The sequence below is a fragment of the Lutra lutra genome, chromosome 18 (genome assembly GCF_902655055.1).
Source record: "Lutra lutra chromosome 18, mLutLut1.2, whole genome shotgun sequence".
Taxonomy (NCBI): domain Eukaryota; kingdom Metazoa; phylum Chordata; class Mammalia; order Carnivora; family Mustelidae; genus Lutra; species Lutra lutra.
In genome coordinates, this window is record NC_062295.1 from 1,154,757 (window position 1) to 1,180,835 (window position 26,079).

A 26,079-nucleotide genomic window follows, 5' to 3' on the forward strand; every position below is an offset into this window, starting at 1 on the left:
CCCTGGAGCCGGGGGAGGGTGCAGGCCACAGGCGTGGGCTGCACGGTGCCTCCAGGTTCCTTGCGGCCACAGTCAGAAAGCGAACAGAGACAGGTGCAAGTTTCCAGTGTTTTATTTCCCCCGCGGGGACCCTGTGGTTGGCTCAAAATGTCGTCACCATGAACCACTACATCCCTGCTTTCCCACCCCAGGTCAGGCCAGCGTGGACCTGATCCCTGCGCCCAGTGAGCCAGGCTCGCTCATCGAGGGCGGACCTGGCCTTCCCCAGGACAAGGCAACTACTCCAAAGTCAGCCCTAGTCTGGGGGCCTTTCTGCACCCCACAGCTCAGAACAGCATCCGGACCGAGGGCCCCCGGGGGTGCAGAGTCCAGCGCTAAGATGTCCCACAGACAAGCATCTGCCACAACTGCCTCCATCCCCTCCGGGGGGTCAAGGTGGCCCCGTCCCGGATGCCCCCGCTCAGCGGCCTGTGAAGCCCTGACTGCTGGACCGTGGCGTGTGCTGGGCAGGAACCAGGGAGCCGGGCGCTGGCCGTCAGGATAGGATTCTTTTATTTCTCCCTTCCAGAGCCCCCCAACGTTCGTCACCCTGTGTCCCCCAGAGGGCTCCTGCCAGGAAGGGACTGGCTTTTGAAGGCCCCACTCCCTTGAAAGGGGCCCAAACCAAGACGGACAGCTGCCCCCGCCCCCAGGCTCTGCCACCGCGGCAGGCGGGTAGCCTTGTCTCAGAAGCAGGCCAAGGAATCACCTCCAGAAAGAGTTCCCTGGGGTCCTGGGGACACAGGAGAAGCAGAGAGTATCCTTGCTCCAGGCCCGCCTGCCCATTCCAGAGCCCACCTGGCCCAGGACCGGGACCAGAGCTGCCCCAAAAGGTGGCCCTGGCCAAGGGTCCTTGAAGGCCAGTGGGAGCCGCCCCCCTCAGATGTGCCAGTCTCGGTGCACACCAGCGACAGCCGTCAGTCCGGACGTCGGGGTGACGGAGCCGTTCAGACCCACGGATGGTTCTCAGCTCTCTCCGGCCAAGACCCCAGAGGACTTCGTGGTAAGTCTGCGAAACAGCTGGCCTCCCTTTAGAGCCTGCTGCCGCGTCTGCTCCCCAGGGCGCCTGCCTCCAGGTGCAGCCCCATCACCTCAAGGGCACAGACAGAGCGGAAGGGACAAGGCCTCGGGCTTCTGCGGCAGCTGCGTGTCCCCCAGGCCCCAGCGAGTGAAGTGCAGACAGCGTGGTCCTCCCGGGCCAGCCTGCAGGGGAGCAGACGGCGCAGCAGCAGCAAGGGGCCCGCCCACTGTCTCACGCGCACAGACACACAGACACACGCGTGCCCCGAGCACTGGGGGATGCCACATCCACCACTACCCCAGGGAGCGAGGGGGCGCGGGGGGGCAGGGTTCACGTCTGGGCCAGGGCCAGCTCCTCCAGGCCCCCCCTCCCGAGGCGGTACCTGGCCAGGTCCTTCCTGGTCACTAGTCCGACCACCTGTGGGAGCAAAGCCGGGGCAGGGGCTGGCAGCAGCCTCTTGCTGTTGTGGAAACGCTGCCCCATGCCCTGCAGGGGGCAGCACCACGAGGGGGAGCCCCAGGGTTGGACACCTGGCCGGTCTGGGTACTGAGCCTTGCCGCCACCCCCCCCCAGCTCCCGGGCCAAGGGGCTGAGAGCAGGTCCTCGACTACACGACCAGGGCAGCCAGGATACCGTGGCCACTCACCTGGTTGCAGTTGTCCACCACCACCAGGTGCCGGAGGCCGAGGGCCCGGAACAGCTTGAACACTCTCGGGAGAGACGCGTCCTGCAAAGGGGGCAGGCACGCCGCTGAGCCCCCCCCCGCCCCCCGCCGGGCCCATCCGAGAAGGGCGGCGCCTCCGACGGAGCCCGGGGACCCCTGGTGGCCCCCTCCCCCACCCCTGCCCCACAGCCCAGCGCCCAAGGCGCTGCCGTGCAGCACCTGCGGCACCGTGTAGGGGGAGGGGTTCATGAACTCCGAGAGGTCCATGGTGCACTCGCGCTCGTCCTGCGACACGTGGATGGACTGGATGGGTGGGAAGCGCGGGTAGGCGTCTCGGAAGTCCTTCAGCCTCAGCCGCCGGCGCACCAGGCCCATGCTGGAGCGCTCCACGAACACCTGCGGCGGTGGGCGTCAGAGTGCGTGGCCCCCCGGTCCCCCCTCCCCGGGCGGCCGGCAGCTACCTTGTGCTTCAGGAGGACGATGAGCTGGGAGCGCAGGATCAAGCCCTGCAGCCGGGCCGGCTGTGGGAAGAGACCTCGTCCATGAGGAGCCCGAGACCGAGACCCTTCCAGCCACGGGGGTTCCCTGCCATGACCGCAGACGTCCACTGCGGGAAACCCCGCCGGGCTCCCCTCGACACGTGGCCACCAGCTCTGGAGCCGGCCCGCCGCGGGCACTTCGCCCGCACTTGCTCCTCGCTGCCCAGAGGCCAGGGCAGCAAGAGGCCGTGGGGAGATGCACCCCGCCACCCGCACCACATCCGTCCGCACTGCTCCCGACACAGGTCACCGCCCGGACGCCCTGGCTGACGGCACAGCGTGGAGTCAGACCCCGGGACGGGTGGGCGCCGGCAGCCATGACCGGCGGTCGGCAGCCCCGAGGCCGCCGCCTCCTGGCCACGGGACCCCATTCCTTTGCAGCTGGTAGACGTGAGCTCCATGGGCCCACACGGGGTTTCCACTTCATGCGCCACGGCCGAGGCCACGCACACGTATGGGCTGGCCCGGGTACCTGGTTGTCGCCAGCAAACTCCACCACGGGAAACCCGTTATGATTGGACGCGGTGTTGCTGAGAATGTCCACGATGACGCCCACCTTCTCCCTCCTCCGCAGGCAGGTGGCCGGTGTGCTCATCACCTCCCTGGGCGAGAGCGCCTGCTGTGGCCTCGCCGCAAGCGACCATGTGACTAATACCCTCTCCTCACCCAGATGGAGGCTCGGCAGGCAGAAGCTGCCAGACAAGGAAACCGGGGACGAGGAGCCAGGGGGCCCGCCGCCCCCCGGACATCCAGACACTGGCGCGCCCTCCCCAACCTCCCAGGAGCGTCTGCTGTCCCCTGACCCCTGCTGGCCATACCTGGCGGTGAGCGAGTGAGAGGTGACCGGGGCCTCCCAGTGCAGGAAAGGCACACTCTGCAGCTGGATGTGCATGTCGTACAGGCCCTGAGGGGGGGCGGGCGGCGCTGAGACGCGCGCAGAGGGCCCCTCCCAGCCCTCCGCTGCCTGCCTCCCAGCCCCCAGTCTCAGACTCCCCGCTGGGGGCGGGCGGGGGCACACAGGGCAGGGGATGAGGCAGGCAGCCCTCCTCCCACGAGCCGCACCTCGATGAAGATGTCGCCCACGATCTTGGCCGTCATCAGGACCAGCATGATGGGGAAGCCGTACGTCACGTTGCTGGTGGCCTCCATCATGATGACAGTCAGGCTGAGGGTCATCCTCACAATCCCACCTGCCCAGGGAGGTCATCAGGGGAGGCTGCAGACGCAGTGCCGCTCCGTGCAACCCCCCTTGTCTTCCAGTGTCCATGCCGGCGCCCCACCCACTCGCCCCGGTGGTCTGGCCCTGCAGGCTGCAGAGTGGGGACAGTGACCCTGCATGCCACGGGGTGGACTCGGGGCCCTCCGTTCCCCAAGGAGAAGGCGCCCCCTCCTGACCTTGGGACACCCACGGGGCGGCCAGGACTCACCCAGCTGGGCAGCTGCTCCCATGAGGGCATATTTGCCAGGGTCTGCCCAGATCTGCGGCGTGAGAGAGGAGCTGTCGGAGGGGCGCCCCTCCCCCCCCAGCCCACCGAGATACGTGACTCCCCCGTGGCGCCCCCCCCCAGCCCACCGAGATACGTGACTCCCCCGCGGGCCCCCCCCCCAGCCCACCGAGATACGTGACTCCCCGGCGGCCCCCCCCCCCAGCCCACCGAGATACGTGACTCCCCCGCGGCCCCCCCCCAGCCCACCGAGATACGTGACTCCCCCGCGGCGGCCCCCCCCCCAGCCCACCGAGATACGTGACTCCCCCGCGGCGGCCCCCCCCAGCCCACCGAGATACGTGACTCCCCCCCGGCGGCCCCCCCCCCCAGCCCACCGACATACGTGACTCCCCCGCGGCCCCCCCCCAGCCCACCGAGATACGTGACTCCCCCGCGGCGGCCCCCCCCCAGCCCACCGAGATACGTGACTCCCCCACGGCGGCCCCCCCCCCAAGCCCACCGAGATACATGACTCCCCCGCGGCGGCCCCCCCCCCAAGCTCACCGAGATACATGACTCCCCCGCGGCGGCCCCCCCCCCAAGCCCACCGAGATACGTGACTCCCCCGCGGCGGCCCCCCCCCCCAAGCCCACCGAGATACGTGACTCCCCCGCCGCGGGCCTGGGCCCAGCAACACCAACCCTAGAAGAAACTCCTACAGTCCACACACATGTAATGTAGTCTGCGGTACAGCATCTACGGCAACAGAAGCCTGGAAACCCCCTGGGGGTACCCCGCTCAGGAGGCCCTGAAGGATCTGGGCCACACGCACATACGGGACAACTCGCAGCTACGGCAGGAGCCCGCGTTCCATGTGCCAAGGAGGGAAGCAGGGCAGGTGCGTGCAGGAAGGCCGACAGTGTCCCCGTGTGCAGAGAGAACCCAGTGCGGACCAGCAGCAGTGAAGCCACACACAGGCCACGCTGTGCAACTCCACTCAGGAAACACCCTTGACAGGCAAACCCGCAGAGACAGAAGGCGGGCACGTGGCTGCGGGGGCTGGGGTACGGCAGTGACTGCACCAGGCACACAGGCGTGACACTAGACACGTGACGCAGACCACCATCGCACAGGCAAAGCCCCCAAGCTGTACGCTTCCACGGCAGGAGGCCTGACAGTACGTGAATCACCCCTCAACTGAGAAAGGAAGATCGGAGCCACGCCTGGGAGGAAACGTGACACGGGCATGGCGAGACCTAGAAAAGAGAGCGGGCGGGCGACGGGGATCCACCCTGGCTCCTCGAATGGTTTTAGAAATCTTATTTTAAAGACTGAAGTAAGAAAGGAAGATACACAAAAAGAAAGGCTAGTCCCCAGGGGCCGGGCACATGCACCTGGGTCACACACTCAAGTCACACTGAGCATCTCCCCGGTCCAAGCTTCTGGCACCACGTCTGCAGATAGCAGTCTCGGTCAAACGCCAGCAGCCAGAAAACTCGAGGCCACGCCGAATGACCAGGGGCTCAGATGCACCTGTCCCCTTGCACGGAAAGCCCTGGATCCCAGGCCTGAAGCGCGGAGAAGCCCACACTCACTGCGGCCCCTGTAACGTAGGACAGGGAAATGCCAAAGAGCCGGCCCCAGGCGGCCCCGATGAGCAGGGATGGGATGAAGACACCGGCGGACACCGTCAGCCCGTAGGTCCAGCAGGCCAGGAAGAAGTAGACCAGCGTGAAAAGGCCGAGCGTCATGGGGTTGTAGGAGCCTAGGGGAGAAGGGTTTGGCTAGGACCTGCCACGTGGATTCACCTGGAACACGGCCACCAGGCCCAGCTGCCCAGTCCGCTGCCCCCAAGTAGCCCCATCCTCAGGGGCCACAGTGCGAATCTTGGAGGCCTAGTCCCCGAGGCAGGAGGACGGTGGCCTGGCAGGTGGGGCCTGGTGCGGCCAGCAGGAAGCTGACCTGAGGCTGAGGGAAGGACGTGCGGACCCCTGGACACCAGGGGAGGGGGACCGCCAGGCATCAATCTCGAGCAGACACTTCCAGACGCCGAAAGAAACCCACCCAAGCCTGGGACCAACCAGTCCAGGAGACTGCTGTCCGCCCAACAGCCTGGCCCAGAACACCAAGGGCTCAGCCTCACCCCGTGTTTAAACCTTCCCGCTAAATTGCATGGACCTACTGCGCGTGTATAGAGACAAACTAGAAAGTTCTCAGTGACCCTGTTCACAACAGGGAGCAATTAGAGATGGCCTAAAAGAGCCCCAAACGGGAAAGGTGAAATGATGTCACAGAATGACCACCTGCTGGCTTCCACAGGTGCACACAGTAGGCGCCCTGGTGGGCCTGGTGCCATGGGCGGAGGCGAGCCACTGCGCACATCAGCACCATGGCAGGCGCGCGCTGAAAAGGAGCGCTCTACGCTCGACAACCTATTTTAATTAAATATGAGTGCAGCTGGGGGCACGTGGCCAGCTCAGTCGGGGGAGCGTGAGTCTGAGCCTCATGGTTGGGGTGGAGGTCACTTAGAAAGGAGACACAGTGGCCAGTGAGTGTCACCAGGCTGGAGGCCGCCCCATGCAAGCAGCTCCCAGAGGGAAACACGGTGGGAGACAGGAACATCGTCACCGACGGAGACAGCAGCTGCCCTCTAGGAGAGGAAGGGTCTGGCCCACCCCTGAGCTCCCAACCCCCTTTGCCAGTGTGCCCGACACTGCGGGAAGGGTGCCAACCTCTGCCCTTGGGGCACACTGGCTGGAAGGGAACCCTCAGGCCCAGGGACTGCGCGTCGGTCTCAGACCAGGCTGGAGGGGCCAAGACCCCCCGTGTGGCTGATGGCATGGAGCTCAGGCACACACCTGGGGGGTCATGGAAGAGGCTGACCACGCTCTTCTCCGGGGTGTTGAAGAAGGCGGCGGCCATGGAGTTGTACTCGCCGTCTGCACAGAAGAGCTGCGAGGTCGGGAGAGAGAACAGCCGGTGGGCAGACTAGTCCTGGCGTCCACGATGCGACGGCTGGGTCAGGTCGTGGCCTCGGAGAGGCAGGACGCCAAGAGCCAGGCCCAAGGACGGTGAGGGCTCCAGAAGCAGGTCCAGCCTACGGGGCCAGTCCACAGGAGCCTGGCCGGACAGGGAGTCTGTCGCTGGGGCACGTGGGGTATCTGGGGCTCCGCAGCCGGCACCTGAGCCCTGGAGCCAGTGGGCTGAGCCCTCTCAGACTGAACGGGGCGGGTTCTGTGACCCCTAGGTCCCCCCCAGCCCTGGCTACCAGACATCTGCCCGGCCTCCGTGGCTTTGCCGGTTCTGGGTGTCTCGCACACAGAGCATCACACGCACTTGGGCCATTCCACCTGGCCTGTGTCCACGTGCTTCCGAGCTTCAGCCACGGGCTGGCATATCAGAGCTTCGGCTTTTCCACGGCCAAATACACCCACTTACGGACAAACCCCATTTTGCTGGTCAGTTTGCCAGGTGGCGGACACGGGCTGATCCCTGTGGGCCGTGGCCATGGTCTGTGCGGGTCTGGGGCTTCTCGGGTCCACACCTACAATCCCCCCGCCGCCCCGTCCCCCATTCTGAAGTCCCCGTGTGGCCCGGGCGGAACGCTGCTCTGGGAGGAGGACCAGGGAGAACCTGCCCAGCGTAACTTCTGCTCTCCTGATGCCCAGCAGGCCCGGGAAGCCCGCTTGAGCCGGATTTCAGCTTCTGGCCACCCTCTGGCCCCACCCCACCCGACAGACCCGCCCACCGGCCCTGGGTCTCCCACCTGGAGGGGGTAGGACACGGAGCTCCCCTGCAAGGGCTGGCAGTCTCGGGATGAGTAAATCAGCACGAAGGCCACCGTGGCCGTGACTGCGGCCACCAGCATGGCCTCGATCACCTGGAGGCAGGGCCGGTGGATGTACCTAGAGCAAACAGCAGGATGGACCAGCCTCAGGACGGCTCACAGCCGAACAGCTGCTGTGGCACCTGGAGTCCGTGTCTCAGGAGAGCTCGTCGCAGGACACGATGGGGTAACACAGGGTGACGCAGCGCACACAGTCACTGGGTCATCTCCTGGGCGCCCCTGACAGCATTTTAAGTCTGGGCAAGAGAACAAGAAGGCAGAAGTGCCTCCTCAAGCCCAGGGCCCACCCAAAGATTTCGAGAAACCTGAAACCTCCCAGAACTGCTCTCCAGGCCTGAGTGTCCCCTGGCTCAGGACCTCCCAGGCCTCCAGACACATGAACCACCAACAAGGAGGTCTGTCAGCATGTGGCCTTCCATGCAACCCCAAGGGCACAGAGCCCACAACACACCCATTTCGAAAGCCCCGGGTGCACAAAACAGAGGCTTCTCACCTGATTCGAAACATTGTCAGCCAGTAATTCAAGGCATTGAACACGGCGCCAAGAATACCACCTAGGACCAGGAGGGGAGTGTGTAAGGGACACGGGAGAAAGGACAGGAGAACAGGGTCTGTGCGTCTGTGTGCTGTATGTCAGCACAGCCCAGCACACGCACAAGTGGATTTCTCAAAGGCTTTGCCTTCCTTCGGGGGACAGTAGGTTTTCAGAGTGGGAAGTGCTGTCCAGAGCTTGTTCTACTGTAGAGGAGCACCCACAGAGGGGCTTCTCCAGCGGGGGGAAAGCTCCGGTCTTCCAGCTGTGGGCTCCCTCCCAGGGGTACGTGCACAGGGCAGAACGTGGAGGACAGTTCCCTGGCTGTGGGGGCCACGGCCCCCTCCGGCCGTGTCAAAGCTGAGCCAGGTCTGTGTTCTGGCAGGCCCGGACCCCACCACACACTCTGAACCCCCCGGAAGTCTCCCGCCCCCACCTGGGTGTGGGGGACGGGAGCGTTCCTTCGTGGGACGGCCCTTACCCACTACGCCCATGGCGATGAAGATGGGAATCTCATGGATCGTGTATACCATTGTCTGCAGAGAAGAGAGCGAGCGTCCCGTGGGAACATCGCCAGCCCTCCCCACTCTGACATGAGCAAGGACACGGCCCGTGATCAGCCCGCGCACAGGCCGTCCGACACTTTCATGCACGACTACAGGGGTCAGCAGGACAGAGGCGCCGTGCTTCCGAGCACACCACGCTCCCTCTAAGGGCTTTTGCCTGCTCCCGGCCCGGGTCTTCGTCCACCTCAAGGTGGGGACGGCCTGAGCTTTTGCCAAATGGCGGTCAGGGGGGCACAAGTGAGGAAGAACCCCGGGAATACATCTTGTGACCCCAAGTGACCCGAGGGCTCTGCTGTGTCCACATGTGCGGCGCCCATGGGAGCAGGGTCCCAGTGCACAGCACCCACTTGCTCCGTGGACACAGCCGTATGATCACCCTGGGCCCATGGCCTCAGCAGACCGCCCAGACGCCCCGAGAGCACCCAGCGGTGTCAGGCATCTGGACGTGCACAGGTAGGTCAGCTGTGAGCTTCCTTAAGTCACCTCCCGGCCCCCAGCACTTACAACCAAGAGCTCAACCCTGCAGCTGAGAGCGACTGTTCCCCAAAAGCCCACACTCTCAGGATGAACCTCAAGTATGTGACCATGACCCCAGCCAGAGAAAGCAGACGACGAGGGAGCGCACTGTATTACCTCTGTGTCAAATCTCCCAAAATTGATAAGCCCTGGGCTAGACAGGTCCCATATGTTTCCATGGTAAATGCTCAGGACAAAATTCAGGGTGAACGTGGAAATCATAGAAGCAAAGAACTGTGGGCAGAGAGGAACAGGGGCACCGTCAGAGCCAAGCCTGCCCGAGGCGGGGGAGCTGGGAGGCTGCGGGGCCTTAAGGCCAGGGCCTGGGGAGCTGGGGGGGACCCTCCCCTCCCGTCATCCAGGAGGTGCCTGGCCCCCCGTGGCTGGGCGAGCATGTGCTGGGGCCAAGCCGTGACGAAGCTGAGGGACGAGATGTGCGGTGGGGTCTGGTGGGCCCATGAAGGGGGCGACAAGGTGCGAACAAGGCCCACGGCTGACAGGGGAGCACACGAGGTGGGAGGAGAGCAAGCAGCTCAGGTCGGGCGATGGGCAGAGTCGGCCACAGCAGCCCCACAGGAGCACGGCTCCCGGCACAGCCGACTGGAGACCCCAGGGGAAGGCACCACAGCGCGAGCCAAGAGCCAGGTGTCCCTCGAGTGAACGGAGGCCAGGTGACAGCACCGCCTGACGGAGTGGCCCTCTGCAGGCACTTACTATTCTCCACGTCAGGAACTGGTTCCAGAAGGAGGCACCCTCCTCCAAGCTGAACAGGACCCCACCTGGAACGGCAAGCAGCCCAGCCCTGATGTGCTCCCCAGGACACACAGGGGAGCTCGTGACCCCGGGGCACCAAGACAGGCAGAGGCAGTCGCCAGGCCTATTGGGACACGTGCCTGCACCCTCCTCCTCCCCCAAAGTCTGCAAACAGCAAGACCCCTCCCCGACACGGGAGGGACCACAGCTTGCCCCGTGTGGGCTGCCCTCCTCACCCACGGGGGCTCCGAATGCAGCAGACACGCCGGCTGCAGCTCCCGCGGAGACGAAGTCCCGCTTCTCTGTGTCCCTGCGGAAGTACTCAAAGATCTGCAACAGGGGGACACGGGGACACACTTCAGCAGCCTCCCCACAGGCGCCCCTGAGAGTGCAGCAAGGTCAGCGAGCGCCAGGGACACCGGGCTCACAGGAGACGGCTCTCAGGACAGTCCACCCATGCGGACTCATGAAGGCCACAGAACAGCCGTGGCACCACAGAGCCAATGGCGCCCTCGTGGGCCAACAGCCAAGGGAGGAGGCTCGCAACACCGGGGAACCTTCACAGACCACCTAAGACCCATCAGACACCTCAGAACCCCACGGAACACCAGCCAAAACCAAACAAAAGAGATGCTGAAGACACGTGCTTGATGTAAAAACACAAGACAGGGGGTCCCTGGGGGGCTCAGTCATTGAGCATCTGCCTTCAGCTCAGGTCATGATCCCGGGGTCCTGGGATCGAGCCCCGCAACAGACTCTCTGCTCAGCGGGAAGCCTGCTTCTCCCTCTCCCACTCCCCCTGCTTGTGCTCCCTCTCTCGCTGCGTCTCTCTCAAATAAATAAAACCTTTAAAAAAAAAAAAAAAAAAAAACAAGACTGTCCTGTGAAGACCACAAACGTCTGAGTTCCTGCGTAGTCAGTGCAACACCCCATCAGGGTGCTGGCGACTTTGGGGGGAAACGTGGCAAATTGCTGTGAAACAGATCTTGGAAGCGCAGGGTCTTCACTCGTCCCATGAGCCGCCCCACGCGCCTCTGGGACGGCTGCGGGCAAGGCTGTGGTCCCGGGCACCCGGGGCCGTTCGTGCCAGGAGGGGGCACGCACCTTGAAATCTCGCTTCAGCGACGTCGACCTCCCCTGGGAAATCCCGGCGGCAATGACGGAGCCCGAGTGAATCATTGGCCCCTCCTGGAAGCACAGGACAGCCGCCCTCAGACAAGCGTGGCTCTGAGAGAACTAAGTGGCCTCGGGTCACCGGCAGCGAGCAGAGTTCCGTTACCTTTCCCACCGCCAGTCCGCCCACCACGGACAAGATCACGCCGGACACTTTGATCACGAGGGTCTAAACACAAAGGAAGGCATGTCAAGTCTCCGAGGAAAGGCCGCATGCGCATAGTCTGAGAGCGTGTAGCACAACCTGACCACGTGCCCAGCTCAGAACCCACGACACAAGGCGGGCACGCAGGAGGGCCAGCACACAGTGGGCGTCCTCGGTGTGGGGCTCCGGCTGATTCTTCTCGAACCTTCAAATCTCCCATCCTGAGAAGTTGTGCACCCCTGAGAGCCGGAAGCAGCAGCTTCTGCTCCACTGGACACAGCCCAGGTATGTTTGCTGACTCTGCGCCCACCAGGGGGACCCCGCTGTGTGCAGCGGGTACAAGCCCTCCCCGAGGCCGCCCTGCTCCTCAGGTTGCCAAGGCCGGTCCCCACCCCCTGGGACACAGCACAGGGCCCCGGGAGCACCCCGCCCCAGACGAGCCAAGAGAAGCCTCCAGCTGAGGCATGCCGACCCGACACCTGGAGATGGCCACGGAGGAACCACGCTCCTAGATGCCCCAATCTCTTCAGAATTAGGGCGTTGTCAAGAATATTAAGCAGAACGTTAAGGAAAACTACAAAAACAGGAAAAAACTCACGGAAAGGGTACCTACCACTCCAACAGAGCTATTCTGACCTTGAGATAGTAACCACCGTGCAGAACACACGGACGCGCTCCACACGGCTGGTGAGCCCAGCTGCCGCCCCGTTTGAGCATAAGTGCATGATTTACAATGTGGAAGAGAAAATTCTAACCCCTTCCGAAGCAGGTTTACATGAAATGCACACCCACGCTCATGGGCAGCACACGGAGGGAGTCCAGCCAAGTCCCAGAGGCGCTCAGGGACCCACCATAGCTCCCGTCTGGCGAGTCCTCTGGGCCTCACCTTGAGCCGGACCACATGGGGGATCTTCACCCCGTTCAGGAAGCACTTGATCTGGGGGATCCCACTGCCAGCGGCGACCGGCTGGAAGGAGAGAGAGACCAGCACTGAGCAGGCCGAACAACGGCGGTGCTACAGCCCCCACGGGTCCCAGCGGACACGGCCACACGGTGCTGTCCGAGACAGGACAGCTGCCCATGGAGCTGGGTTCCTCTCCTGCTTCCTCTCATTCCAGAGGCAGTGATGATGGTGGGGAATGGGGAGCAGGCCATGGGAGGGGTCGGGAATTGAGCAGAAAAGAGGCCCAGTGTCCCTGGGGTGGGGGGCGGGCACTGCAGATAGAAGCTTCTGGATGCTACATTCATGGCAGGGGAGAAGCCAAGAAAGACGCAGGCCACAGGAAGGGAAACTTCTGGGAGAAGTCCAGGAAGGGGTGCTCCCTTCCAACAGGACCAGCCCTGCTGCTGAGGCCCCGCCCACCCCGGGCGCCTTCTGCTTTGCCAGAACACAGAATGTCCGCACCAGAGGCCCTGCCAGTGTAGCCGGCTTCAGGGTTCCCTCCCACAGGAGCCCCCTGGCGGCCGTACCTCCACAAAGGCGACGATCGCAGAACCCACAAGCACGAACGCGGAGTTCAGCGTGGCCCACAGCAAAAGGGAGAAGGAGAGCCCGCCCCTCTCCGTGAACTTGTCGATATCTGGTGCTCATCAAGGATGACCGGCAGCTTCACCCCTGGCCTGCCCACTGCCCTCCTGGGCCCGGAGTGCCACCCCCAGCCCCCGATGCCACCACGCAGCCACGCCTCCCCCATGAGGATGGCAAACGTGCCCGGCAGGGAGGCCTCACCGCTGGCCAGCTCAGAGCTGCACAGCCCCACCCGGCGGAGCCCGCGCCGCCTTCTATGCTGGGGACTTCAGACAAAGGATACTGTCCTTGACGACCTTGTACTTCAAGCCAGCCACGTTCTCTACCACGATGTCAATGAAGCAGGCCACGAGGCCTGTGAGGATTCCAATCATGGCACAGATGACCCAGCGCTTCATCTCCACCGTCCGGAAGGCCTGCGGGGAGAGCAACCATCAGAAACAGGCGCGGTGCGGGGGCCTCCACTACAGGCCCTCTGGACATGGTGCGTCCAGCCCGGGGGGGGGTTCTACAGGCCGCCACCAGCACACTGCATGCGGGACCCCGCATCCAGGGAAGGCGGCCTCTGGTCAACGTCTCAGAGGCGGTGGTTCACAGTCAGTGGCTGACAGCCGGGCACCCAGCTGACGACTGCCTGTCCTCTCCATCACACTCACCTAACACACCCACTCCCATCCCTGTCCCCAGGCGTCTCTGGCCCCAGGACACAAGCCAGGATCGGAGGCTGGAGGACCCCAGAGGGGGTGGGAGGGGGCCGCACCCAGGCTGGGGGCAGCACGAGGGCAGCTGAGAGCAGGGCGCGTGGCGAGGACACCCAGCGCAGACTCACGGTGTGGTTGATGCGCCTCTCCTCCTCCAGGAACAGCTGGTTCTCACTGTTGTCGTAGTCCAAGCTCTGTGGGAAGGCACACCCGACACATGGCTGACCGCGGCGCTCCCAGGTCATGGGGCAGAAGGGGAAGGGGGCAAGGGGGCGAGGGTCTGCATGGGGAGGGGGCGGAGAGGGAGAAGGCCCACCTCGTACTTGAGGGACAAGAGCTTCTCGTTGTGCGGGATCTCCTTGGGGAAAGGGTGAGGGGGGTCCGTCTCCTGCAGAAGGAAGAAGCAAAGCCGCACACTTGACAACCAGCACGCGCAGGAACAGAGCAACGGAAGGGGGGGGCACATGTCCGTGTGTCCCACGAAGCCATGAGGCTGGAAGTGCAGGCCCACGCCCCTCGGCACCACGGGAAGGTCAGGATCATCCCAGCTACACATCCGGAACTCAAGTGACATGATGTTTGTGGAACTGCGGGAACCATGTTCCTGGTCTGTGTCCCAGGTGCGGCCCCCACGTCTGAAATCCTGTGGCCTCTCTAGAGGGTGTTCCCTGTGCACTCAGGGGCCGGTGAGGGCTGCCAGCCAGAGAGATCAAGGCTGACCAGAGGGCAGACTCTCAGCTCCACACCCTGACCCGTGACCTCTGGGAGGGGGAGGGGCTGAGACCGAGCCCATCACCCACGACCCAGGAGCCCATCAGCCCCGAGCCCCGCTAAGAACGGAAGGGGTGCGGGAGCCTCCGGGCACACGGGGGTGCCGGCTGCAGGGGACAGGGCCAGGAAGCTCCGTGCTCCTTCCACACACCCGCCCGCCCTGTGGGTGTCTTCCTTCGGCTGTTCCCCAGGCCTGTCCTTACGATGAACCAGTAACCGGGAGTGAGGTGTTTCCCTGAGTTCTGTGAGCCGTTCTAGCAAATTATGGCTGGACAAGGGGGTCTGGAACCCTGACTTGCAGCTGGTGACAGCCTGGACGTGGGGGCGGTCTCGTGGGACCCGGCCCTCAGCCGGCGGGGAGGGGGCCTGCACTCATGCCCGGCAGATGGTGTCAGAACTGAGTTAAGCTGTAGGACACTCAGCTGCTGTCTGCAGAGGACAGGAGAGCGGCTTGCTGAGGAAAAGCCACACGTTCGGCGTCTGCAGTGTGGTACTCACGACACTCAACACCGCTGCGGCAGGATAAAGGACAAAGTCCTCACGATCATCTCAACAGACTCAGAAAAAGGATCTAAGGAACCTCTAACGCTCCTTCACGACAAGAAGACGTCACAGAGCAGGAACAGAACGAACCTCCGCAGCCTGATCAGGGCGTCCAGGAAAAGCCCACGGCCAGCGTCCCACTCGACGATGAGAGACGGAAGCCTCTCCCCTCAGATCAGGAACACGACAAGGACACCTGCCCGGGCCCCGCCTGCTCCATATGGCCCCGGAGCTCCGACCACGGCAGGGAGGCAAGGGGAGGTAACAGGCATCCAGAGCGGAAAGGAAGAAATGAAACTCTATTTGCAGACGACACGACCTTGTGTACACAAAATCCCCCAAAATACGCTAAGAAATGATCAGAATAACGCGTTCAAAAAGACTGAAGGACAGGGGCGCCTGGGCGGCTCAGTGGGTTAAGCCGCTGCCTTCGGCTCAGGTCATGATCCTAGGGTCCTGGGATCGAGCCCCACATCGGGCTCTCTGCTCAGCAGGGAGCCTGCTTTCCCCTCTCCCTCTGCCTGCCTCTCTGCCTGCTTGTGATCTCTGTCTGTCAAATAAATAAATAAAATCTTTAAAAAAAAAAAAAAGACTGAAGGACAGAAGGCTGGTGCACAAACCCACAGGCTTCTCTACACGCCTGCGAGCACAGCCAGGAAGGAAACCCAGAGAACTGCAGTGACAATGGCAGCGAGAATAAAATAACTGAAGTGTATTCCCCAAATACACTCGATGGAGGAACACGTGTACACTGACAACCACGGAGTGCTGCTGGGAGGAACGGGAGGCGAGAATGAACGGAAGGACGCTGCGTCCTTCGGTCAGGAGGTCAGGAGACTGGGCGTGAAGCCGCGGCAGGCGGCCCTGAAACGGAAGCGATGGTCCTGAAACCACACGGAAATGCACAGGGTCTCGAGCAGCCAAAACGACCCTGAAAAAGGAGAACAGGGGCACCTGGGGGGCTCAGCCGGTGAAGCGTCTGCGTTCAGCTCAGGTCATGATCCCGGGGTCCTGGGATCGAGCCCTGTGTCGGGCTCCTTCCCCAGCCAGGAGTCTGCTTCTCCCTCTGCCTGCCGTTCCCCCTGCTTGTGCTCATGCACTCTCTCAAAATAAGTAAATAAAATCTTACAGAAAAGGCAAAAGGAGAACAAAGCTGGAGGACTCTCACTTCCTAGTCTCAAATCTCACCACAAAAGACCCAGTCCTCCAGACGGCATGGCCCGGGGACAAGGACAGACGCGGGCATCGGTGCAAGAGAAGCAGAGCCCCGAGAGAAACCCTCATGTTCACGGCCAACAGGTTCTCTAACACGGTGCCTAGATGACTCATTAGGAAAGACTGGTTTTTCAGAGAGACGGTCCTGGGAGTCCAGACACCCACACGCAAATGAGCTCATACCCTTTTCCTCCACTAAACACAAGATTGGTGAAAAATGGATCAAAGGTCTAAAATCAGAGAACTCTCGGAAGAAGAAAACATGGAAAATCTTTAGGACCTTGGGCTAGGCAGTGGCTTCTGCGACACGACGCCAACAGCACGGCAGCCACAACACAACAGTCAACTTGACATCCTCACAATCAAGGCTTTTGTGGGGCACCTGGGGGGCGCAGTCGGCTGAGCGTCCTACTCTTGATTTCGGCTCAGGTCATGATCCCAGGGTCGTGGGATCCAGCCCCGTGTCGGGCTCTGCGCTGGGCCTGGAACCCGCTCCAGATTCCGTCTCCCTCTCCCTCTGCCCCTACCGTACCTCCCCACTCTCTAAGAAAATAAAATAAAATAGGCTCTGTGCTTTCGAGGAAACGGTCAGAAAGCGAGAAGACACCCTAAGAAGGGATCTGCAGATCTCGTACCTGACGAGCAACATGCATCTAATATACAAAGAGTTCTCACAACCCAACGATAAAAATACAAACAAGGCGATTAGAGCAGCACAGGATGTGAAGCGACGTTTCTGCAAAGAAGACATACACATGGCCGCCAGCACAGGAACGATCAGCTGGCCATCACCGGCCATCAGAGGGGGCAGGTCAGAACCGCAAAACCCTGGGGAGGAAGTCAAGTGCAAGGCTGGAGAGCAGGGCAGGCTCGAGAAATATTCCCCGGCAGCTGCCACACAGCTTGGCACGGGGGCAGGAGAAGAGGACAAAGGTCCCAAGGTCTAAAGGTCTAAAGGTGCCCTGAGATCCCTGTCCCCAGAGCCCACCTCCTGCCCACTCAGGGCCCCTGTCCCACACGTGCTGCCAGCTCCTCTGGCCTTGCTTCCTGCACTTGCATAGGACAGGCTCAGGGCAACCTCCTGGCATGCACTTGCCCCATCTCTGCTCACGTAAGTCAGCCTCAGGGGACACAAACCCTCGGAGCCAACTTCCTTGGTTGCCCAGGCGCTGGGGGCCCACAGTCTGCTCGTCATTTTGTCCCCCAGCTCCGGACGGAACCGCCCGCGCCTGCCCCCGAGCTCCACGCGGCCCTGCCGCTGTCCGTCGCCTTCCGGTTTGCTGTTTACCCCCACGCTCGACTCAGCACCTCCACAAGAGCGGGCCTCGACCTTCCTGGGGGCGGGCAGGGGCTGAGAGCCGCAGGGTGGGAGCGAGCCCACTACTCACCGGGTCGAGCAGCTCATCGTCCAGCTCCACGTTGCTCATCTGTCCGACCCGGAAGAAAGCTGAACGTGGCGACTGGAAGAGAGATCGCAGGTGCTCAGCCCCAGGTCATGTGGCCAGTGCCGGACCCCAGACAAGTCCGGACTCTGCATGAGCCCAGGCCGTCTTTACCCCACAGGGCCCCCCATCACCTTGGCCTAAGGCACGGCCGAAGCGGCAGACACCTGCCAGCCCTGAGGATGAGAGCGGAAGGTCGCCCACGCCCAGGCTCCTCCACCCAAGCCACTTCCTGAGTCCCGAGAGTGAGGGGCTCCAGCAGGCAGGGAGCTGTCCCCGGCTTCCAGGCAGGCCCTCCAGACTCGCAGCCACACTCCCGTCAGCCCCCGGGGACAGGCAGGCAGGCATGTGACTGTCCTCACGCGCACCGCATGGCAGAAGCCTGGGAAGCAGAACACAGGCGCCTGGCAGGTGTGCGTTTCCGCGAAACCTGTTTCGGGGTCGGTACATCCCAGATGCTGCTGTGTGGAAGCCCGACCGGGGGTTCCTCAGCGGCGCAGGCAGAGCTGGGCGCTGCCGTTTACCCACGGCCCTCCACGACGGCGACACCCGCACCGGCCCCCGGCGCCACCGCCGCAGGCGCGTGCGTTCAGCCGGGAGCAGATGACCGTCCTCCTGCCGCACCAGCGGCTCAGCCGTCAGCTCGCCCTGCACCCCACGGCGCCGGTCTCCCTGCTGGGACCCCTCACGTGGGCACGTGCCGCCCCACAGCCCACGGGAGCCCCGCAGCACTCGCATCTCCGTGTGTCGCTGCACGTGTTCTCGCTCCACCTCTCGCCGCGCCTGACGTGCTAACCGCCCCAGCCAGGCGCAGCGGTGCGCACAGTCCACAGGCTCGGGCTGCACACGCTCGCCCCACCAGGGGGCCTTCTGAGCCGCGTGTGCACGTGGGCATCGCCGTGCTCCCCGCGCACAGATGGGCGCCCTCCACACGCGCGTACCGAGAGCCAGCGACCGGGGGTGGCGGAGAGAAGCCCGTTTCTCTTTAAAAACCGACAATGCCCCCAAACCGCTGACTCCAGGAGAACTAGCCCCGCTGGCACCGTGCCGGCCCCACAAGGGACCCCCGTTCTCAAGCTGGCTGCCGCCTCCGCCCCACCGACGGGACACGTGTGAGCAGGAAGGGGTCTGGGCCACCACCCGGCCCCCAGCCTGCCCACAGCAACACCAAATGCACATCCCCGGGATGTGTCTGTACACACAGACCGGCCAGGCAGACAGGGTACACAGATGGACAGACCCCACTGAGCAAGGCCAGGCCGCGTGGACAGTGTGACGGGATCCACACCCCGACCCTGCAGACAGAGCCGTAGGGAAAGGCTGTCCGGTCGCTTCCAATGCCCCCCCCCAGTGACCAGGAAGGAAGCTCGGTTACATGGGACCGTCACCCTCCGCAACTAGGGGCCCAAAGTCAGGGCCCATCACACATCTCCCCTCGCCTCTGCAGTTTCCAAGAGCCACGCGGCAGCCTTGGGAGAGGTGTGACAAGAACGGTCCGGTCAGGGACGCCTGTCCCCCGTCAGTCAACGACGCATCTGCCTCCCAACTCAGGTCATGATCCTGGGGTCCTGGGATCGAGTCCCACACGGGGCTCCCTACCGGCAGCCTGCTTCTTCCTCTGCCCCTGCTCTCTTTTTCTCGCTAACAAATAACATCTTCCAAAAGAAAAAAAGGACGAACAGTCTAGTCGGCACAGACTTACTGTCTCAGGGGATACAGGCCCTCAGCCCCTGACCGGACGCCAGCAGGGCAGGGCGGCCGGCACCCCAGGAGGGCATGCCTCGACCGGGAGGTGGCGGCCCCTCCCTTCCCCCCTGCTTCTCTCTTCTGGGCTGTACGTGCATCTTCCAGGAAATAGCTTTTGCGGTGAAGCAAACTGATTTACAGCTTGGTGATCTCCTCGAGGTGTCTGTGTCTTCCCCTTGAACACGGGTTAGATCACGTACCGGCTCCTCAAACTACTGACACGTACAAGAGGCCAGACAGAGACTCTGGGGACTGATGCCAAGGAAAAGTGGCCGATCCCACAGATTACACGCTGAGTAGCCGCACTGACCCGACCTCAAAATGTCAGGCCCGGGGGAATGGGAGCGGGTTGGGTGCGGGAGGAGCGACCTAGAGGCAGGACGAGAGAGCTCCGTGCCGAGGCCCGCGCTCTGCACACTGACCATGGTGGCACAGATGCAGACACAAGGTCAAGGCCAGAGGGTGCCCACGTGCCTATGCTGACATCCCAGTGTCCACTCGATGCTACCATTTTGTGGGCCGGAAGCCATGGAGGCACCCAGGAAAGGCGCATGGGCCCTCTCTGTGTGGCCTTGTCAACTTCCTGCAAATCCACGCTTATTTGTAAACATTAAAAAATGGGACGGCCACAGCAAACTGGAAAACTTCTGTGTGTCACAGGAGACAACAGAGCAGAAGGAAAGGCAGCCCGCACGGCGGGAGAACGTGCTACAGATCGCGCACCCGAAAGGAGTTAACACCCGCCTCACGTCAGGAACTGAAGTCCAGAACAACCTGGTAAGAAACAGTGGCCAGAGGACCTGAAGACACGTCTCCAACGGTGACACACGCACGGCCGGTAAGCACATGAAAACACACTTGACACCAGCAGCAGAACCACAAGGAGATGCCGCCCCCAGCGCAGCGTGAGCCAGGGAGGGGGCCGGAAGCACGCTGGGTGGGTGCACAGCGGCACAGCAGCTGTGGAAAGCAGTGTGGGACGACCACGTGCCCCAGCGACCCAACCCCTGGCATGTCCTGAAAGACACGGGATGACCACACGACCCAGGGATCCAACCCCTGGAAGTGGGAACCCATGTGACTCACATCAGCCAAGGGCTGGAAGCGACCCCCGTGTCCCCTGACAGATGAGTGGGTAAACCGGCCAGGGCCCAACTGGGCAGCAGAAGGTCGCAGGGCCTTGAAAAGGAAGGAAATTCTGCAACCTGCTACCATGGGGAACTGGGACAAGCCTCGGGCACATTATGTAAAGAAAGCCGCCCATCACAAAAAATGTAAAGAAAGCCGCCCATCACAAAAAGACACACACGCCACAGTGTGAGACTTCTAGAACAGTCAGGGTTACGGAGAGGGAAAGCAGAAGGGTGGGCCCCAGGGCCTGGGCAGGTGCGGGGGCTGGGTGTTTCATGGGGAGAGTTTCAGTTGTGCAAGGCGCCCCAGTTCCCCAGGGGGCTGGCGGGACGGTTACACAACAGCGCGCGGGCCTCTGAGTCCAGGGAGCTGTATCCTTAAAACTGGTCACGGCGGTGAATTCTGTTGTACGTTCTCACTCAGAGTAAAACCAAGTTTACAGGGGCGCCTGGGTGCCTCAGTGGGTTGGGCCGCTGCCTTCGGCTCAGGTCATGATCTCAGGGTCCTGGGATCGAGCCCCGCATCGGGCTCTCTGCTCAGCGGGAAGCCTGCTTCCCTCTCTCTCTCTCTCTCTCTCTGCCTTCCTCTCCGTCTGCTTGTGATCTCTCTCTGTCAAATAAATAAATAAAATCTTAAAAAAAAAAAAAAAAAAAAAACAAGTTTACAAACAATCCCAAGGCCGTTTGCTGTCCCGCTGGATTGCTGTGTGTTCCCGCAGCCGCCAGGCTCCACGCTCAGCACGGAGGACATGGGGCTCCAGCAGCCACAGGCTTCCAGGAAGCACACAGACGCCCATAAACCCGGGTAATTGCAAATGTGAGGAAGCCTGTGAGGTCAGGCGGGCGAGGAGTCCTGCAGGATGAACCCCAGTGAGGAGAAGGACTGCACTGTGGGGGGGGGCGCAGTCCCGGGACCCTCAGTCTAGGCCTGGGCCCAGTCCTGTCCCTCAGCTCTCACTGACCCCGCACAGGTGAAACCGAAGGCAGGAGGGACACAGACCTGGGCAGCTCTCAGGCAGCCCGCCCCAACCCTACCAGGGAGGCTATGGGTGGACAGAGAGCAAGGAGGGACCTCGAGGAGGAGCCGAGCCCAGTGCTAAGAGCCACCTCGGAGGAAGATGGGTGCTTGCTAACTGCAGAGCAGAGCTCGAGGGGCCGGTGAGGACGACAGATAAGCCACCCCTGAGCACCGCCTCCACTGCCCCTGGCACTCCCAGGCTGTGGTCTGTGGCTCCAGCTGTACGGGCAGGACACAGAAGCAAGCCAGTTCCCAAAGAAGCTAGATCCTCAGAACGGATTCTAAACCTGAGAGTCCTACCCCCACCCCCCACCCCAAAGTGTCTCAGGAGGAGCTTCCCGAAGCCGAGGGCCCTGGAAATGTCCCACAGTCACCAATGCCGCGGCTATCCCACCCTCCGCCTCCGGAGCGTCTGTTTCTGCCTCAGAATTCCCTGCAGAAGCTCTGGAAATGCTCTGCTTCCCGCTGCCCACACACATGACAATGACTTGCTGGCTGACCTCACCCTCTCCCAGCGGCCGAATGGCAGTGACGCTCTGGTAACTCACCGTGACCCCTGCTCTAGCATGTTGGGCCCAGGGGCCTGACAAAGGGAAGAGCAGCCCACAGGGGCCTCTGAACAGCTGCTTCCGGGCAGGTGGAGGCTGAGCTCAGGGCGGTCGGCGGTCTCTCCAGCCCAGGGCCGTGCTTCTCCCCGTGGGCACTCAGCAGGCTGCCAGGCAGCCACACGGCACATGCCACCCCGAGCAACAGCTTCAGGAGGTTGGCCAGCTCTGCTGGTGCCCACACCACCACCATCCCACTCTGAGTGTCGTGCAAGAAACCCCAAAGGGCCGGGAGGTGGCCAAGATGAGCTCCCACGTCGGAGTCACTAGGACGTGCCCCTAGGATGGTTGTTGGTCCGGGGTGTCCTTTTAGTTCCAATGGCCCCAGTCTGGCAGCACCTCACCGGCCACTGTCTGCTGCAGAGCTAGGGTGCCCCCGAGCCTAACGCTGAACTTGGCCTGCGAGCCCAGAGCACACCTTCCCCACAAGAAAGCCGGCACCAAGGAATCCCGTCAGCTGCCAGTGGGGTCACCTGGTGAACGATAACCCAAAGACCGTCACTTTCGTGCCGTCTCCGGTACTAACCCACGGAGTGGCTGCCATCCACCAGCCGGGACAGGCACTGCTCAGAGCAGTGCACACATTCACCTTCCTGCAGGGGATCACCCTGAGGCAGCAGAGGCCGCGGGGCTTGCCTCCTGGGGTGCGGAGCGGTCTCCCCCTTGCCACCAGTCTGCACGATCCCTGAAGACTGAAATCTCCAGCTTCCAGCAGGACTCCCCCTGAGAGAAAGCTGGATTCAAAGCCAAAAGCTGTCCCCTACAGGTCTGACCTACCTCTCTCCCCGCTCCGATCTACTTTCCAAACTCACAGAGGATCCTATGCACACTCTCCGCTCTTTCCCACCTGTCGGACTGCCTGGGGGTCTTGCACTCAAGACTGGACCCCGATGGGACCTCTCCTGCCCTTGGGGCCCCTCAGTCTTCACAGAGCACCAGGCGTGTTTCTCCACGAGCCTGCAGCCAGTAGGAAGGAAGCTGCTTCTGCACCTCTGTTCCGGGCACACAGTAGGTGCATAGTAATTCTTTTTTAGTTGTTTAAGAGAAGCCAGTCAGGTGTTACTAAACACAAATGCGCAATAGCTTGCAAACAGTTTTTAACAATGATTTTTTTAAGAGTTCAAAAGACTCTTCTTTTAAAAAAAAAAAAAAAAAAGCCAACTCCTTTGGTCGACTTGCAAAGTGGGAAACACACGTTTAGTCCTGAGATAAACCCAAATTCCACCTCTATGTTTCTAGCACTTTCCCTGTCGACTCCTAAAGCCAGTTTCATGATTCCCTTTTGTAGACCCTAGGCTACTTTCTTTTAGAAGGAAAAAATAATGTTCCAAGAAGAAAATAACAAAGCACCCTTAAGGCCCCCCCTCCAAATTAGCATTTCAGGTCACTTCTCATGCAGACACAGACGGCATTTCCGAACAAGATTCCACTCAAAGAGCAGACCTGCACTTTCACTCTCATGCATTTCCAAGGGACGGGGGCAACCTGGGGATAAGCCCTACAGAAACAGCCTGACGCTTGCCTCCTTCCTGCTTTTTGGAGACTGTTCCAATGGTTAATGGACAGACACAGAATAAAAAAGGAACAAGAATAACAACCAAAAGCAGAGTAAGACCCAGCGACGAAGAGAAACAGCTCATTAACTCAAAGTGAACACAACACCCGTGCACGCTTGCCAAGCCGCAACCCGACTCACCGAGCGGCGCAACCGCTCTGACCTGTTGCTTAGAGCGCGGGTCTGCACGCTCTCCCGTCGCGTAACTGGTGAGGAAGACGGGGTGGAGACACCCACCATCCCTAAGCTCGCCCCGCACCGACGCGTGCAGAGAAGGGGCCCGCAGAGCCCCGCACTGCGGAGAGCAGCCGGCGGCCGGCAGCTCGTGCGCGCTCGGAGCACAGTGTCACGGTGAGCTCGGCCTGCTTGCTCCTCGAGCCCCCCAGCCACCCGGCCCCGAGCTTCCTCCCTCCCGAGACCCCAGAGCCCCAGGGCCTCGGTTCCGAGGCCAGCGCTGCCATGTGCGGAAGACGACCCCGGGCCCGTTCCCGCGCCCGACCGGGCGCATCCCCTCCTCTTCACCGGGGGACGATCGGAGCACCGACGCGCCGGTCAGCACCGGCCAGGCACAAGGCCACCGGCGAGTGAGCCACCCTCCGCCTGCCAGAGCCGCTGACCCCGGAGTGGGAGCGGCGCGGAGGGCCCGGCCCACGCCCGCCACGGCGAGGCCGGCTCCCGGCGCGGGGAGACTGAGGCGCGGGCCCGGGGCTCTCCCGGCGGACGGGCCTCACCTGACGGGCGGCCGCCGGCCCGGCCCCGTTCAACAGCGGCGTGCTCTCCCCGGCCGGCGCCCCGGGCCGCGCCGTCCTCCGCAGCAGCGGCGCCGCCTCGTCGTCGTCCAGGTCGCGGCCGGACCACGACACCTTCTTAGACACGTTAGCCATGGCCCGCGGCAGACGGCCCGGCCCGGGAAGCGCGGCGACCGGGTGTTTGTTCTCGTGACCCGCGCCGCGCCCACGTGATCCGCGAGGCCTGCGCACTTGAGGCACGACGGCGGCCGCGCGGGGTCGTGCGCGCGGAGGCCTTCTGGGAGTTGTAGTCCCGCGGCCCAGCGCCGTCTGGGGCGGAGGGTGCTCCGCCGCCGCTCAGGTGACCAGCGGGGACCGGGTCCCCGAGAACGGATCGCAGCAGGAACGGAGAAGGGAGCCGGGGTCCGCGAGGACTGGACAGGAGGAAGGGGGAGGAAGGCGGGCAGGCTGTCCCTCCCGGAGCAGGTGGCGGCGCGGGAGGAACGACCGGTGGCGGGCGGGTCCTCCACCATCCGGGCAGGTCCTCTGCGTGCGGACACCGTGCGCGGTCTCGGCATCTGCCTGCATGTTATCGACAAGCAGGAAGGGGAAGAAATCTTGGAAGCCCCGCGGATGCCCCCCCGGACCCCAGGACAGGCTGAGCACCGCCCGGGCCTCCCGGGGCTTGTGCTGACGAGGACGCGCGGCTCTGGGGCATGGCTGCCGAGTCCCCTCACCACGGGGGAATTGCACACACCCTGCTAGGCGTTTGTGCTCCGCCGCGAAGGGCCAGGACCGCCCTCTGTGACGGGGTTGAAGGGAGAGGACAGCTGAAGGCTCCTGGCGGCTCCGGCCTCGCTGGGACGACTGGCAGACCTTGGGCGTGCACTGGGCTGGGTGGGGGGGATTGCCCGGTTCCCTGCCCAAGGTGAACATTGTCTTGGGGTCACCGCAGTTAAAGTCCTTGTTCTCGGGAGACACGGGGTCTATGCGGGGGTATGGGCTGGGACGCGGGCATCTGCACCATCATGGGGACAGGATCCTGCGACAGAGGGGACCAGATGTGGCCGAGTGCTGACACGGTCAGGCTAGGCCCAACCTGTATGACCACAATATGCTCGTCTTGCAACTTCTGTTTTTTAGGTATGAAACTTGTCAAAAGAAAAAAGTTTACGGGGTGTTTCCAAGGCTCTGAGGCTGAGAAAGGAATAGAGCTCCTCCCCCCACATAACTCGAAATCAGAACGAAAACCAGAATAAGAGAAGTGGGACAGGGTTTTGAATTTTACCCACAATGACTGTGCAATGCTCTTTTGGAAATTCCGAGAACAACGTTCTTTCTAAAAAGGGTGTTTTCTCATTTGTGTCATCTGGCTTTGTCCTTTCGAGTGATGGGCCAGGGCGGTGTGACGGCCCCGAGTTGTGGCCTGGCACACCAGCTGTGAGGCTCAGGTGGGCTGGGGCTAGGCATGTGTTGACCGACCGGACTGGATGAAGGGGTTCCTGCTCGAGGTCAGGGGGCATCTCTGTGGCCGGTACGAAGGCCAAAACTGTCAGACAGATGAGGGGTCTGACTGCACTTGTGCAGGCCCAGTGGTCCTTCTGGAGGACGAACAGGCCGGGGGAGGGGGGTGGGGAGGGAGAAGCCAGCCCCAGCTTCTCACCAGGCCCCAAACCCTATAGCATGAGAAGGGCACCTCAGGGTCATGCTGTCCTTACCTGGAAACACAACAGGCTCAGGTCATAGATAGGGTTTGATGGATCACAGGTGGTCAGGCTTCAGAATGCAAGGTTGGGCAGGGAGGGGGGAACTGACCCTGTGGGGATGGCCGATTGCTCGAGATTTGTGTTCAGACTGCCCTGCTTCAAACCGTGC

At 62.6% G+C, this 26,079-nt stretch overlaps 2 protein-coding genes across 3 annotated transcripts; both read right to left on the minus strand.

Annotated features, from left to right (window-relative positions):
* Nucleotides 1-96: 96 nt before the first annotated feature.
* CLCN7 (chloride voltage-gated channel 7) lies at nt 97-24,437 on the minus strand. Of its 2 annotated transcripts, XM_047713278.1 has the most exons (25): nt 24,208-24,436; nt 17,369-17,440; nt 13,768-13,839; nt 13,580-13,645; nt 13,034-13,166; nt 12,693-12,802; nt 12,109-12,189; nt 11,184-11,246; nt 11,009-11,092; nt 10,141-10,234; nt 9,866-9,930; nt 9,269-9,385; nt 8,551-8,605; nt 8,031-8,091; nt 7,457-7,595; nt 6,549-6,642; nt 5,286-5,455; nt 3,691-3,742; nt 3,326-3,453; nt 3,082-3,167; nt 2,736-2,865; nt 2,186-2,245; nt 1,944-2,120; nt 1,707-1,787; nt 97-1,477 (listed from the first exon to the last, which is right to left on the minus strand). In XM_047713278.1, the coding sequence occupies exons 1-25, from the start codon at nt 24,358-24,360 to the stop codon at nt 1,391-1,393; spliced, it is 2,430 nt and encodes an 809-aa protein (XP_047569234.1). In that variant the 5' UTR covers nt 24,361-24,436; the 3' UTR covers nt 97-1,390. The 2 variants fall into 2 exon arrangements, with proteins under 2 accessions (XP_047569234.1, XP_047569236.1); XM_047713280.1 differs by lacking the exon at nt 17,369-17,440 and having other exon boundaries at nt 24,208-24,437.
* On the minus strand, nt 17,455-20,784 carry LOC125090530 (uncharacterized). The gene is made up of 2 exons (XM_047713284.1): nt 20,255-20,784; nt 17,455-19,942 (listed from the first exon to the last, which is right to left on the minus strand). The coding sequence occupies exon 2, from the start codon at nt 18,599-18,601 to the stop codon at nt 17,474-17,476; it is 1,128 nt and encodes a 375-aa protein (XP_047569240.1). The 5' UTR covers nt 18,602-19,942; nt 20,255-20,784; the 3' UTR covers nt 17,455-17,473.
* Nucleotides 24,438-26,079: the final 1,642 nt, after the last annotated feature.

Coding starts and splice junctions, on each gene's coding strand:
- LOC125090530 (XM_047713284.1), bottom strand. CDS start 18,601: ATGTGCATTTGGTGTTGCTGTGGGCAGGCTGGGGGCCGGGTGGTGGCC.
- CLCN7 (XM_047713278.1), bottom strand. CDS start 24,360: ATGGCTAACGTGTCTAAGAAGGTGTCGTGGTCCGGCCGCGACCTGGAC. Junction 11,247..12,108: donor CCCATGTGGTCCGGCTCAAG/GTGAGGCCCAGA, acceptor CTTTGTGTTTAG/ACCCTCGTGATCAAAGTGTC. Junction 3,743..5,285: donor CCTACGTTACAGGGGCCGCA/GTGAGTGTGGGC, acceptor CTCACGCCGCAG/ATCTGGGCAGACCCTGGCAA.